The sequence below is a fragment of the Nomia melanderi genome, chromosome 13, assembly GCF_051020985.1.
Source record: "Nomia melanderi isolate GNS246 chromosome 13, iyNomMela1, whole genome shotgun sequence".
NCBI classification, from domain to species: domain Eukaryota; kingdom Metazoa; phylum Arthropoda; class Insecta; order Hymenoptera; family Halictidae; genus Nomia; species Nomia melanderi.
The window spans coordinates 1767988-1782085 of NC_135011.1; the positions used below are offsets into that span (position 1 = coordinate 1767988).

General features: G+C 47.8%; 1 protein-coding gene across 6 annotated transcripts in view; it reads left to right on the forward strand.

The window, feature by feature from the left end:
* The window catches only part of LOC116433441 (uncharacterized), a 102524-nt gene extending 89209 nt beyond the window's left edge, over nucleotides 1–13315 (forward strand). For 5 of the 6 annotated variants that reach the window (XM_031991527.2, XM_031991529.2, XM_031991528.2 and 2 more), the window contains 3 exons: nucleotides 210–529; nucleotides 3397–3708; nucleotides 10096–13315. In XM_031991527.2, coding sequence (XP_031847387.2) covers nucleotides 210–529; nucleotides 3397–3708; nucleotides 10096–10560 — 1097 coding nt within the window. In that variant the 3' untranslated portion in view covers nucleotides 10561–13315. The remainder of the gene's footprint in view (nucleotides 1–209; nucleotides 530–3396; nucleotides 3709–10095) is intronic. The other variant, XM_076373234.1, reaches the window with a different exon arrangement.
* The last annotated feature ends 783 nt before the right edge of the window (nucleotides 13316–14098 follow it).

Here is a 14098-nt window from a genome sequence, read left to right on the forward strand (position 1 = left end):
GTTTCACTGTGTCAAATCGAGTGATGACTGAGAGTCAGCTCTCGAATGCAAAGGGTTAATTAAAAATTTCGAAAGGTGTCTGTCGAGGTTATTCCGGTAAGAGCGTTGAGTTTCTCGTATCGCGGTCTGCCCCAGACTAGATTACTCGGCACCGTTCTGTCGTGCTCTTCCGACCGAAAGTGACGCGGCTCGTCCGATCGTGTTCGCAGCAGACCACGGCGTGCAGGCTGCCTCCCATCAGCGGCAACTTTCGCTGAAGTACAGCGAGATCCAGCAGCGGCTGATCGATAATCAGAGCCTGCTGAACACGCTGGAGAAAGTCGGGGACCCGAGCGGCTTAGAAAGTCTCCTGTCGGAGCTGAAGCGAAGGGTCGAGCAGGACAAAGAGGCGCTCAGGCAATGGACGGCCTTGAGGAACTCCACGCACGCCGGAAACGCGAAGAACCCGCCGCTGGCTGCCAGGCTGCTCCAGTTCTCCAGAGGATGCGACTTGGCTCTGCAATTGATGTCGCAGGACAGTGGTCCGCAGGTATGTCGATCGCTTAATGTTAACCCTTTGCGGAAGAATCGCGGCATTTAGGGATGAAACTTTCATCTTTCGATGACTAAGTCGCAAACTAAATTAGATTCTGTGGTAGCTAGAAAGAATATTATTTAATCCCTTAACACGACGAATGCCAAATATTTCGAAGACTAAGTCGAAAACTAAATTAGATTCTGTGGTAGTTATAAAGAATATTATTTAATCCCTTAACACGACGAATGCCAAATATTTCGAAGACTAAGTCGCAAACTAAATTAACCCTTTGCACTCGAAAGTTTTATAAGTTGCGACTAATATAAATAATTTAATCGATAAATTAAGGGACGAAAGTATTGTACTTTGATATTTCACATAGTGACACGTTATACAAAGTTTAGTGTTAAACACCAAACTTTATAATTTTACTGTATCAAACCAAGTGGTGACTGAGAGTCACCTCTCGAGTGTAAAGGGTTAAATTCTGTGGTAGCTAGAAAGAATATTATTTAATCCCTTAACACGTCGAATGCCAAATATTTCTAAGCTAAGTCGCAAACTAAATTAAATTCTGTAATAGCTAGAAAGAATATCATTCACTCCCTTTCCACGTCGAATGCCAGCCAAATCGAATTACGATTCCCCCAATTAAACGTTGACAATTCGAATCATTTCTATATCAATAACAACACCTGCAGCGATATTCAGCGAAGTGCAATAACAATGCACTAACATTCGGCACGGCGTTCGACTCGTTAAAATCGACGAAAATCAGGAAACATTGAAGAACCGACAGCACTGCCTTCCGGCGACTCGAATAGCGCTAACCTCTCGTTTCCCATTTCGACATTCCAAAAAGTCAATTCCATCGCATCAGTGGTAGCGTTAACGTGCGCGCTCCGCGGAATTCGCTGCGAAGTCCGAGCCGGACGAAGTTGAAATAGAAAAGGGGTCGAAATTGAAAGCCGGGATAAAGCGTGGAATCTACGCGGCGCGGAATGAGAGTCGAATCGTAAAATTGCTCGAAGCAGCGGGAAATCGAGTGTGCCCGGTCCCCGGAGACCGCGCCGGTTGATAAACGCGCTCCGCTCGAAACCTCGCACTCCGAAGCGGAGTCCACGAAGCGGAGCCTCTTTCCCGGGTCTTAAATTACCGGAGCGTACACGGGGAACGCGAAGATCGGTCGATCGATCGGCCGGCTCTCGTCTAAACGCGGCTCGCGCAAATTGTCGCGCGAGCTTTGTCACGGCCGAGCGAAGCCGAATCCCACGGACCGTGTTTAAAATTTTAATAGAACAATTTGCGGCCGGCTCTCTCCGCTCCCCTCCCCCCGGCGATCGAAATTACCGCACGCTAGTAATCGCCGGCCTGCGCCCGGCGTTTTCCATTAATAAATATTCCCCCGCAAATTCGAATCGACGTTCGGCTCTCTCTGCCCGTACGAGGCTTCGGGACCTGCGATTTCGACGATTAAGCTCCGCCCTTGGCGTTCCTCTCGCAACACAGTCGAAGTTGCGTCGTTCTTCGCGATTTACTTTGTAAACGCTTATGTCAATTTTCATTGACGCAATTACACGAATGCAGGTCTAGTTCAGCGTTCGGCGTCGAATGCTCGCGCGCCGCCCGAGCGGAGAGTATAGCAAATCGGCGCCGCACTCGTGTTAACTGGAAAAAAGTTCGTTCGAAAATCCACGGGCTCCCGTGAAGATTGAACGTTCCGAGGGGGAAGGTGCTGCTCGACTCGAAAGAACGTAACGCTTGTATTCGCTGGAATCAGTTTGGAAACTCCGTCGGCTCCGCTCGGCGCTGAAACGAGTTAATTATTTTTCCGTCGCTCCGAGCATTCTTCGCGTTTCTCGATCGCGTCTGTCGCTCTCGTTCCTCGTCGCGAGGAATTCCTCTCCGCGGAGAGACCTTCGCGCGAAATTCCGGAAAGAAGTTTGTTCCGGTCGATTCCGGCTCGAGCCGGCCGGAAGATTCGATTCCGCGCGAGTTTCTCCGCCGACCGTGGAAACGCTTTAATCCCGGAGCGAGTGGGGAGAGAAAAAACGGAGCGGAACGAGGTCGTCGGGAATTGTTAATTAAAAGAGCGGCATCGATCCGCGTTCTAATTAATCAGCCTTTTCGGGGGAACCGCTCTGCCTTGAGTCGACTCGGGAGAATAATCGATGGAGGGAGAATACCGGTCAGGCGTATGCTTCCTCTTCCGGTGGATCGTGAATCGTCGGATTTGAAGAAGACGTTAACGACTGCCGCGTTTCCCGATTCCACGCTCGAATTTCGAAAGCCGTGGGAACGGAGCCACGCCGTCGGTTTTCGGATCTGCTTCCGCGATTTCCAGATGGTTTCACCGGTCGATCGGTAATCGAGCCGCGAAACGTGGTTTGTCGGAGAATATTCGGTAGAATGTATCTCTCGCGTATTCCGGTCGCGTTCACCTCTTCTTCTATCGTCTAACCCTTTGCACTCGAGAGGTGACTCTCAGTCACCGCCTGATTTGATGGAGAAGTATCAAATTTTGTAGTTTTAATATTAAATATCATATTAAATATCAAATTTTATAGTTTTAATATTAAATATCATATTGAATATCAAATTTTATAGTTTTAATATTAAATATCATATTAGATATCAAATTTTAATATTAAATATCATATTAAATATCAAATTTTATAGTTTTAATATTAAATATATTAAATATCAAATTTAATATTACATATCAAATTTTATAGTTTTAAATATTGAACGGTAAATACCAAAGTTCATAATGTTGCTCTATCAAATTATCCTACTCTATCAGTACCCTACGCTAGATAAGTCTAGATACTACAATAATCATGCATAATATCTGGAGTCGTCGCGCGGTGTGCTCGCAGGCATTCCAGCTGGACGAGAATTTGGGGGACGACTACGAGGAGGAGTCCAGCAGCAGCGCCGGCTACCACACGGACGAGAGTTGCAGTCCGACCCCGGAGCCAGTTGTTAGGAACACTGGTTGCAGTCTTCTCAGGCCAATCGAGAATTTTTCCGGCCTCGCCGGCGGCGACGCGACCGCCGAAAGGCTGGCCGAGAGGTACGCAGCCCTCTACGGCCAGGCGCATTTGCATACGCTGGACGCTCTGGATGCACTCGAACCCCTGAAGGACGCGCCTGACTTGAAAGCCAAGATCCTCTACTCGGTGGTGGTGGTGAGTGTTCCATGAAAATCGAGAATAATCACGGGGACACGGTGTTTCCGGCGCTGGAGCCACATAACTTATTTAAAGTCTCTCGACGAAATTCCCATTCTCTCCTTTAACACTAAAACTACCAGAAGGGTCAAATGACCCATGCCTGACGTCTTCTTCCTGCAATTATTAGAAAGGTGACAAATGTTTCTCTGAGAAATTATTAAAGAAATTCATTTAGCACTATGCAAATTGAATTGTAAATCAATTAAAGTCTGAACAGATGCACTCTTGGAGTTTCTATAGAAAATTTTAAACAGTCAATTGAAGTGCTCGGTAGTTTTAGTGTTAAACTTTCGTTTGCTCGTTCCTAGCATTTCCAGCGATGGAACTGCCTAATTTATTTAAAGACCCTCGTCAAAATCGCCATTCGAGCGTTCAAACTTCCAAATTCTCGACAACACTCGTCGCGAGTTTAACTAGAGCTTGACACCGAGCCTCTATTCGAGCTTAAACCATAAATGAAACTAATACTCGGCTCGCACCGGAGAAAATCGCGCGACTTCACCGTTCGTTCGCTCGTTTCTAGCGTTTCCAACGATAGAACTACCTAATTTATTTAAAGACCGTCAAAATTGCCATTCGAGCGTTCAAACTTCCGAATTCTCGACAACACCGCGTCGCGAGTTTAACCAGAGCTCGACACCGAGCCTCTATTCGAGCTCGAACCATAGACGACGCTAACGCTTCGTTCGCACCGGAGGAAATCGCGCGACATCGCCGTTCGTTTGCTCGTTTCCCCGGTGAATATCAAACTGGTTCGTAAAAATACAGCGGTTTTGTTTTCTTTGGCCGGCGGCGCGCGGAAAAGTCGGCATTGGAAAGCGAAAAAGGCGAACTGGAGCGGACGGGTTGAAGGCCGACCATTAAACCGACTTCGCCGGGATTGATCGCGAGCGTGGGCCGCATCTCGCGTCGCGCTTTCTCTCTTTTCCGCGTGTCGTCCGATTCGCGCCGCTCGGGCACCGACGATTATCGAAACACGCGGACATTCTCGATCGCGGCCGCATTCTGCGACGAGTTTCCACGGCGAGAGGAAAGCGTCGCGACACCTCGGCGCCGCGCGGATAAGAACCGTTAAGCTGCTTTTCCCGCGGGAAACCCGCCTGCGATCGAACGGACGCGCGATACTCGTCCCGTCCGCTGAAGATGAACGATGAAATTCGCGGAATTCCAGCGATCCGTCCGCCCGGGGATCCTCGTCAGCCATTTTAACGGCGCCGCTCCTCGCCGGATCCCTTCGCGGCGCGGATTAGTCGTTCACGGTTCGAATATTCGACTGAAAAGCGGAAAACGGGGGATCTTCCCGGCTGCGCGGTCCGGCTAATTACGAGACTCGGTCGCCGTTCTCGTGAAACGCGGCCGGGATGCCGTGGTTCGGGACGATCCTCGATCGCCAGACCGCAATCGCCGCCGATCCTCGGACGGAGGAACTGTTAAACATTCGATCAAAGCGCGAATTCCTTGGGCGATAATTGATAAAGGGAGCTCGGCGGCTTCCGAAGCCGACGGAGCACGCTGGGAGGAGAGGCTTCAAAGAACCGCGCCGCTTTCCATTGAAACTGCCTCGAGAACCGGTTGTCGACCTTGCGCGTTTCCCAGATGGACGGACCGCGGTTACCGAGCGGAAACCGGCAATCTCGCGGCGTTTCCGCTCGCTCGACACGCGCGACTCCGAGATCGGCGGAGGAAGCTACGAGAGCCGATGTAGTCGCGATAAACCTTCGAGTTGAAAGCGGAGTCGCGGCGTTAATCGATCGAAGCACGCGTTTCAACCTAAATTCGAAACGAAAGCGCCCATTTCTCGGCTCCGCTGTGGAATCGAATGTCGCGGCTCCTCTGTACACGCGCCCTAAAATTGCGGAGCCCCGAATAAAGGAGCGCGGATTCGGCGAAGCGGAAATTCGCCGCGCGAGCCAACTTCAAAGCCGGCATTGTCGTCGCCGGTCCTGATCCCGAGGCTTCGTCCCGACAAAAATGATCCCCGCGTCGATACAGCGAGGCGGCGCGCGAGTTTCCTCTCGCTCTCCGCGTATCGTATAATTAATCCGTGAATCGTGGCAGCGAATTAATTGCGAGAGCCGGCACAATGGAGCGCGGAGGTCGTCGCCGGCCGAGGGAATCGTTAGTTAGCGAACTAACTCCTCGCGTGCGCGCCGCGTTCCTCCTCGACTCGCTAATATCTAACTGTTGCCGACGTGTACCGTTACCGACTCGCGTTTCGCGCTCCGTTCGCTCCATTATCGCGTCCCCCGCGTTTTCCGCTCGCCTCTCTCTCTCGCGAGAATGCGTCGCGAGGAACTCGAGATTTTTCTCCTGGAACGTGGAGGCTTCGATTGTCTTGGGAATCCTCGACAGAACTCGATAACTTAACCCTTTGACTGCCACGTAAACACTCATCGAATGTACTCGAAACAGTTTTTCCATTAACCAGAAACTGAGAAATCAAGATTCTTAATAATTGCTGCACTATCTTTCTCGTATCTCGTATATCCAACAAAATTCAAATACTAATGAATAGACACGAGCTCGCAGTGTACAGGTCTTTTCTCTTCTCAGGTCAACGCGAAAAATCATTCTCTCCCCCATAAGCATTCATCTTACACTTGCAACAAATTCTCAAACACACCCCACTCTCACCACTCATCCTCGCATCCTTCGGAAAAACCCAGCAACCCTTGGGCCTGGTCTCCACGAGTCCTTTCTCCTTTATGGCGCTTGGAACACTCGCTGTCCCACTGTCTTAGAACCACGATACTACAAGAATACACAAGAATACGCCATAAACGATAACAGTAACGACAGCAGTAGCAACAATCGCAAGTTGCTCCACGCATTCTCCATTCTAAAACAGATTGTCACGACCCCCTTGCCAGACGCGAACAGCCGATTTTCGTGTTACGAACGACGCAATCGCGCTTAGATCGGCTGCCGATCCCAACGCGATTACGTCGAACGCGCAGCATTGGGAGAACCCAAGGTGTCCGCGTCTCGAGGCAGTAACAAAGTTCGCGTTATCGCGTCAGAACGAAACCGTGCTGCAGGAAGGTGACCCGCAGTCGAATCTCGAGTTCCGTCCACGGACGACCGCGCTGTCCGCCGGCATTCTCGTGCGAGGCGCGTAACAGTCGAAACGGTTGCTCGGAATTAAGGATAGACACAGGGGCGCGGGAGACATAGTCGCTTTCGTCGTCGAAGGTATTTATTTTAGTTCATCGATTTCCCGGGGCACGGCGATGTGTGAAAAGGTAGTGGCACAGCCTGTATGTATGCAAAGTAATAGCCCCAGGCTGGCGGACCAGCGCCTCCGCCGCTTGCCGGGTGTACACTCGATCGCAAAAGTGCCCCTCGCCGCCCCTATCGCGACGGCTTTGACGTTAATGGTCGATCGATCGGACGAGAGGAGACGGCGGCCAGGTGCGTGTGCTGGTGTGTGTGCCGCCGGCAAAAATAATCTTCGCCTGTACGCGTGCACCGGGATCCAGGCGAATCTCCGGCCGGAGATTCGTCGCGAGACCGATCGAGCCGATGGAAATCGGACGGAAACGTGCCTCGACTCGGTCACTTTCGCGCTGTTGCGCTCGGGCGCGTATCTTTCTTCGGAACGCAAGCTTCTTTCGCGATCTGGATCGTCCGTAAACTTGATCGTTCTGCGTTGGCTCGTTTATCGCGGAACAATGAATCAGTTTTGATTGAACACTTTGAAAACCGTCGACTTTATCTAGATAGAGAATGTTAATTCTAACGAAATACTTCCTAGTGCAAAGGGTTAAATGAAGCGACCGAGCTTCCGACGTACGTAGAAGTCAATTGTTATATTCAGGCCAACGAATTTTCTAAACAAGATACAGAAAAAATTCAACTGAAACAAGTCGTTGAGCTGCTAAATATAAAACGGTATCTTATAACTTCGAATAACAATATCTATAGTATTATAGAGATTACTATATTATAGATAATGAAAAGGTGGATCTTGAGTAATCAAAAACCAGGAATAAATATATCTATTAAATAAAATATGGAAACAACTCTTCTCTCGCCATTTTTACGTTCACTCTTCCTAAAAGTACCTTGACCTAAAAATTCTAGATACCACAGTATTTATTTCAGTTTCTCCATGGAAAATATAGGATTGCAACCGTCGCTGATACGCGAGGCTGGTAGCAAACGAGTTAACGAGTTTGCCGTCCGATTAGCGCGGCGCGAGCCGGTTTTCCGCGCGATATCCGAGAAAAACGCGATTACGCGCGGCGAAAGGGCGGAGGCGCGTCCCGTTAACCGCGCCGCGCGGGATTCTATTACCGAACAAAGCGGCCGACGAGCCCGCCGGAAAGCCTATTCGAAAACAATCGCGATTCCTCCGCGTTTCCCGGCCGCCGCGCGGGAAGAGGTCGCGACCCTCCGCGGCCGGGACGACGTAAAAAGCGCGCGTCAAAAGCGGAATCCATTTTCCGCCGGTGAATAAATGATGGGATCACGGGCCGACTTTCGCGCTCGCGAGGGACGAGGGGATCCCGTGTTCGGCACCGGGAGGGGTAGTTCCCCCGTGTCGCGCGACACCTCGTCCCTCGTGCCCTAAATTCGCGAGTTACAGACCATACGCGGATCTCCGGGAAAGAGGGTCGCGCTAACTTGGGCGTGGATCGATGGCAATAATGTAGTATCAAGAATATTTATTGTAGGATGAATGGTTTGTCGTGCGTGCGTAAGGGCGACCGGGTCGTATCGCGACGGACCGGCGCCGGGATGTTTGGAAAATAGTGTGACTGCGTTTAGAAAATCTCGAGCCGCTGAAAGAATGCGAGGAAGAGTGTCTGGAACTGAGCGACTGAACCGCGAGAAAAGCGTGCACGTGACTGCGTGAATTTTGACTATGGACGAAAGATGCGAGCGAGAAGGGTGCAAGGGTGAGAAAGACAGAGCGAACGGGGGTGTGTGTTAAAAGCGAGTGGGAATGCGTGCGAGAAGGACATTTTGCTGACAGACAGCGGAGAACATTTTTCGTGATAGAGAGTTGTATTCGTGGTATTAAGTTGTATTTTTACGTGTTGTCCATATTGTTTCCTAATTCTCTTTTTACTGAAGATCCTTTTCAATATCTATAATAATAGTAGCCCCACTACAAAATTGGGGGCTCGTCCGGGATCACTATAATAACGATACCGATCTCCAGACCGCGGATGTTCATGCGGATTCGGATTTTTCAGGGTGCGGGACACTCTGATTCCCTGCAGTCCTTTGACAACGGTAATGAGAAATTTATTAAGGAAGCTCTCCGCTGCGAGAGGAGTATCAAACTCAGCCTCTGCCGCTGGAAATGAATTTTAAACATTCATTCGCTCTATAGTTTCCCTCTCGAAAGTTTCGCTAACTGGACGGAATAGAAGAAACTAAGGAAATCGTTACGAGTCTTGACCTTTTAGCTTCTGCTGCACCGAGAGTAGAATAATTGTTCGCTTTGATCCATGGGCGGTGAACATTTTGTCGGATCGGTGTGGAAATCTTCATCGCGAGTCTGTCATTGTACGGCAAGGTGTTGACACGCTCGTGGACGTGAATGCTACGACATTTGAAATTTATAAGCCACGTTGTCGTGAACTTAATTCTACGTAGCCTTAACTTCTTCAAATTATTATGCGCTTTAACCCCTTGTCTGTGATCTCTTTCTCAGCTCTGATCGTCACAGCTACTTTGTCGTTGATAATTTATTGGAAAAAGAGAAGAATTCTAAGCTTACGTTATTCCTGTATTTCCTTTGAAGTGTAATAGTTGATCGCAGAGGAATAACATTTAAGTCCTATCCTTCGCTCACGCTCATTCTTACATTCACTCTTCTTAGAAATACCTTAACCTACGCTAGAAATTCTAGATAAAAAGGCGTTTATTTTCGAAAAATGTTCCCCCGACCTTACAAAGTTCGGCCGGTGGTAGATACAACGTTACGCCTATTGGCAAAGGTAGATACATAAATAAATATATCATCTTACTTGGTTAAGTAAATTTTAGAATTACCAGTTATATAAGCGTGGCCATTCAGGTCTTGGTTAGGTCTTGGTTAGGTTATGTTATATCTAAAAATTCTAGATAAAAGCGCTTTATTTCGAAAAAATAGGTAGGTATACAGGAGCGCCTTTATGGCGAAGGCAATGTCTTATAATTTTTTTAGTATAACTCGTATACATTTTAACTAAATGTTCATTTATGGCTATGTTGTCGTGTTAAATAAACATTACGTGAATAATAAATACATTGGATAAGAAAATGTTAAAAGCAATGCATAAATAAGAAAATAAATAAATACATAGATAAATAACTACGCATACTACAATATGTTCCCGGTTTTTCCAGCTGTCCTGGCGTCTGGCGGGCATGATCCAGAGCTCCCGGTACGCGGAGGCGGTGAAGATCCTGAACGGTACCGCGGCCGCGTCGCAGGCGGTCGCCGCCGGCCTCGAGGAATGCGTGAAGCGGCAGCTGGCGACTTCCGGCGCGCGAACCGGTTCCCGGGAGGTCGCGGAACAGGTGGTCAGCCAGCTGGAGAGGACGCTGTACGACTTCCCCTGTCTGCGGGGATGCGGCGAGGTCAAGAGCTACGCCGCTGCGTGTTCCAGTTTGGCGTGGGCCTGCCTCGCGCGCGCCACGCCGCTGGTCCTCGACGTGGCGCAGGCTCTGGAGTTCAGGAGGGAGGTTCACGTCAGGCACCACGCGTCCCCCAACCCGAACGGCGTCAGGATCAAGACGGTGCTGTGGCCCGGGCTCAGGGAGGGCTGCCAGGGACCCTGCCTCCATCGCGCGATCGTTCTCACCTCTTAACGCGTCAGACGCCACTTTAACGCGTTAGACTTTTCGTTCAGGCCGGTCCGTGCGGACTTTAGGTTCGTATCACACGACCGCGCGATCAGTCTGAGAAAGCCACGGGAGTACGCCAAATTTTAACATAAATTTTTTCATTGTCATTCGTAATTTAACCCTTTAAAATGCTGGTCTCGTGCACCAATGTCGAGCAAACGAGAAGTTCGCTGTCAGGCCCTAGAATCCACGCCGCCCAAACGAAAAGTCTACTGACAGTCCCTAGGAATTGACGTAGCACTCAACGTGTTAACGTTCAGGCCGGTCCATGCGGACTTTAGGTTCATATCACACGACCGCGCGTGTCGGTACGCACCGATGCGAGACTAAATATTTTGCTTAGGCGACGTCGGTTTTTGTTCACTCGAGGCTTGAAAAGAAAGAATATAATATTTGAAAAAAGTTAATGTAGTTTATTGAAACAGGGTAAACAGAGGTGTGGTTTGCTTTTACATTCGTTGCGGAAGGTGCTGACTTTTTGTGTTAAATTCTTTGCCACCTTCGAACCTAATGTTCGGCAATTATTATTGTAACATGGAGAGAACTCCGGTCCTCGAGCCGATATTTCGGCTCGGCCGTCAGCGGTGACGGCCGCGTCTGGGCCTGAACGGAACGACAAGCGGGCTGGGCACTTAACGCGTTAACCCATTTGCATACGCAACCGGAACACGACTTTCTTTTACCGGAATATTTCGCGTATCACAATGTGAACTACACTCTGTAGTCTCGATGCACTCTTTAAAGCGATAGCGCAGCTCGCGAAACTTGTTATCAATACCAAACGCCGTTAACCCTTTGCCCCGCGCTTTATTTCTCGGCTATCGTCGATACAGCTACTTTGAGATCAGTAAATCATTAACCGTTTGGATGCTGAACTTTTGTGGATATTTACGAAAATGAAGTGATTGGGTGTGTATGCGAAAAGATTGATAAGAGTGCTTATAATGAGATCGCAAATATTGTTATTACAAGAAATATAGGAAAATGACATTTATTCAAATAAATTTACTTTGATTTATTTCTTGAAGAATATAGTAAGAAAATTATAATTGATAATCGACAAACGGTTAACACTAGGTTTACGCGTCAATTTGACGCAGATTGAATTTTATAGACATTATTTGGTAAATGTTTCAATCGGTTTTCGTTGATCCTGATTGTCTATTTCTACATCTACAGTTTCCAAAATCTGAACGAATATCAACTTCCCCAGGAACAATAGAATAAACTGTACAATAAATGCCCGTAGACCTAGTGTTAAGAAAAAGAACAAAATTATAGGCTTATTCTATATTCCATATCCATCTTTGCTCCGAGGTATAATTGATAACAAAAGAATATTTCATTTAAATTGAAAAGAACTGCTTAGTATTTATGTTTGTTAAATACTGTTTAAAGTCGCGAGTCTGTTACGTTATTATTACGTTATTAGGCAAAGGGTTAAGACAACAACTTCGCGGTTCGTCTCCAGCGCGTGCGGTCACGGTTTAGGTTTCCCTCGACCTTGACGAGGATACTCGAAACCGATCCAGAAAAACAGAGGTCCGAGGGCGGCTTTCCCGCGGAGAGACAAAGGGGGCGTTACCTGGAGGGATCGCAGGTAATCGGCTCGCCGAAAATAATTTAGGAACGGGGACGCCCCGGCCTCCAGTCGCACGGGGAAAGCCATCGAAGCGGATCGACGGGCGAGAGTCGATCCGAGCCGGTTACGATCGCGGAAAGGGGATCATCTCGTATGGAGGACACGCGACACGGACGTCGCACAGTGCGGTCGCACGCTCGTCTTTTCGACAGAACTCGATAACTCGAATATCAGCGATACGGGAAGAATGTTCGAGACAATATATCTAAGATATAGAGCTAAACGCATGGTGGTTAGACTTTCTTCGCGTTACGGGGATGAAGTGTTTCCGATGACAGTAGATATTCTGCGTTTCCAACGTTATACAAATAGAGACACCGGATTTGTGCAGAATTTTAACCCTTTGCACTCGAGAGGTGACTCTTAATCACCAATTTGATACAGGAAAATTATAGTCTTACATATAATATTAAGCTTTGTATGCGTCAATACGTGGAACATTGAAATGAAATATCTTTCCTTAATTCATATATGCTTTCTCATTAATTAGTTTCAAAGATCGTCTGTATCTTATCGGAAAGTGTTGCGTATTTCTAGTGAGAAACCTTCGAGTGCAAAGGGTTAACTCTGTAGGCCCATCTAACTTTGACGTCACGTATATCAGCATCTTGATTTATTCCATTCTGCGCTCGAAGATGTGAACAAAATTAACCCTTTGCACTCGAGAGGTGACTCTCACCATTTCATTTGATGCAACAAAACTTAGTTAAATACTTAGTACTTTAAATCAAACTTTGTACTGTTATGTGAAATATTTAAGCAAAGTATCTTTGTTGCTTAATTTATCTGTGAATTATCATTAGATTAGACTCAACGTCGTCTATCTCGTCGGAAAATCTTGAATATTTTCAGTAAACAACCTTCGAGTGCAAAGGGTTAGCTTGAACTTTCATACGCCCAAGCGTGAAAGTTCAGCGTCGTAACTTTAGAAAGTTAGGATATTTATTTCGTAGCTTTCGTTAGAATCACGAGCAAAAATTCAGCCGAGAAGGTTAATCGTTCAAACGAGAATGATTTTGCATAGCAGAGACTACTCAGCGTTAACCTTGAATTCCGTTATCCGAACAGTCGAATTCCGCGTACGCCGTGGTCCGATTTCCACGCGTGCCTCGTCGCGGTCTTGAATTTCCCAGCGGCGGCTGGAATTACATTTATACTGCGCGTTATGTAACAGAAACGCGTCGCACTCTTTACCGTCCTGGGATAAGGTTCTAACGGCGGCGTGATGAGATTCTTTAAAAAAAGCGCGCGCGCGGACGGGATATCCGAGGCGTTCGAATGCGGAGAGGATTAAAGTGCCGCGGACGAAATAAGGAGATCCGAGTCGAGCGCGCGAAATGACCGGTTGCACGTAGGAAATCCGATCGGATGGCTTCGAATCGTACGGACGAAACGAACAGTCCCGCTGGTAATTACCTCCGACGCGATCGCGTGTAACACGTTGGCACAGTGAAATCTTGATTACTGGAACTCCGGCTGTAACTATCGGTTCCCCGGGCTATCGATTATCCGAACGATTAACTATCCGAACTCTCAATCATCCGAACTATCGATTACCTAACTACCACTTGAGTCGCTCGGGAACAATCTTTGTTAACCCTTTGCACTCGGATGTTTCGAAATAGTTAACATTTATTTACGAGACGATGTTTGAGACTAACTCGAAGAGAAATCACAAGTACGTTGAAGAACAAAGCTATTTTATTCGAATATTTCACGAATCGAGGCATTGTAAGTTCAGTATTAAATATCAGATTTTATAGTTCGAATTAGTCTCAAACATCGTCTTCTCGTAAAGAGATGTTAAATATTTCTAGTAAACATCCGAGCGGAAAGGGTTAACAATTGGAGAAAGAAGAT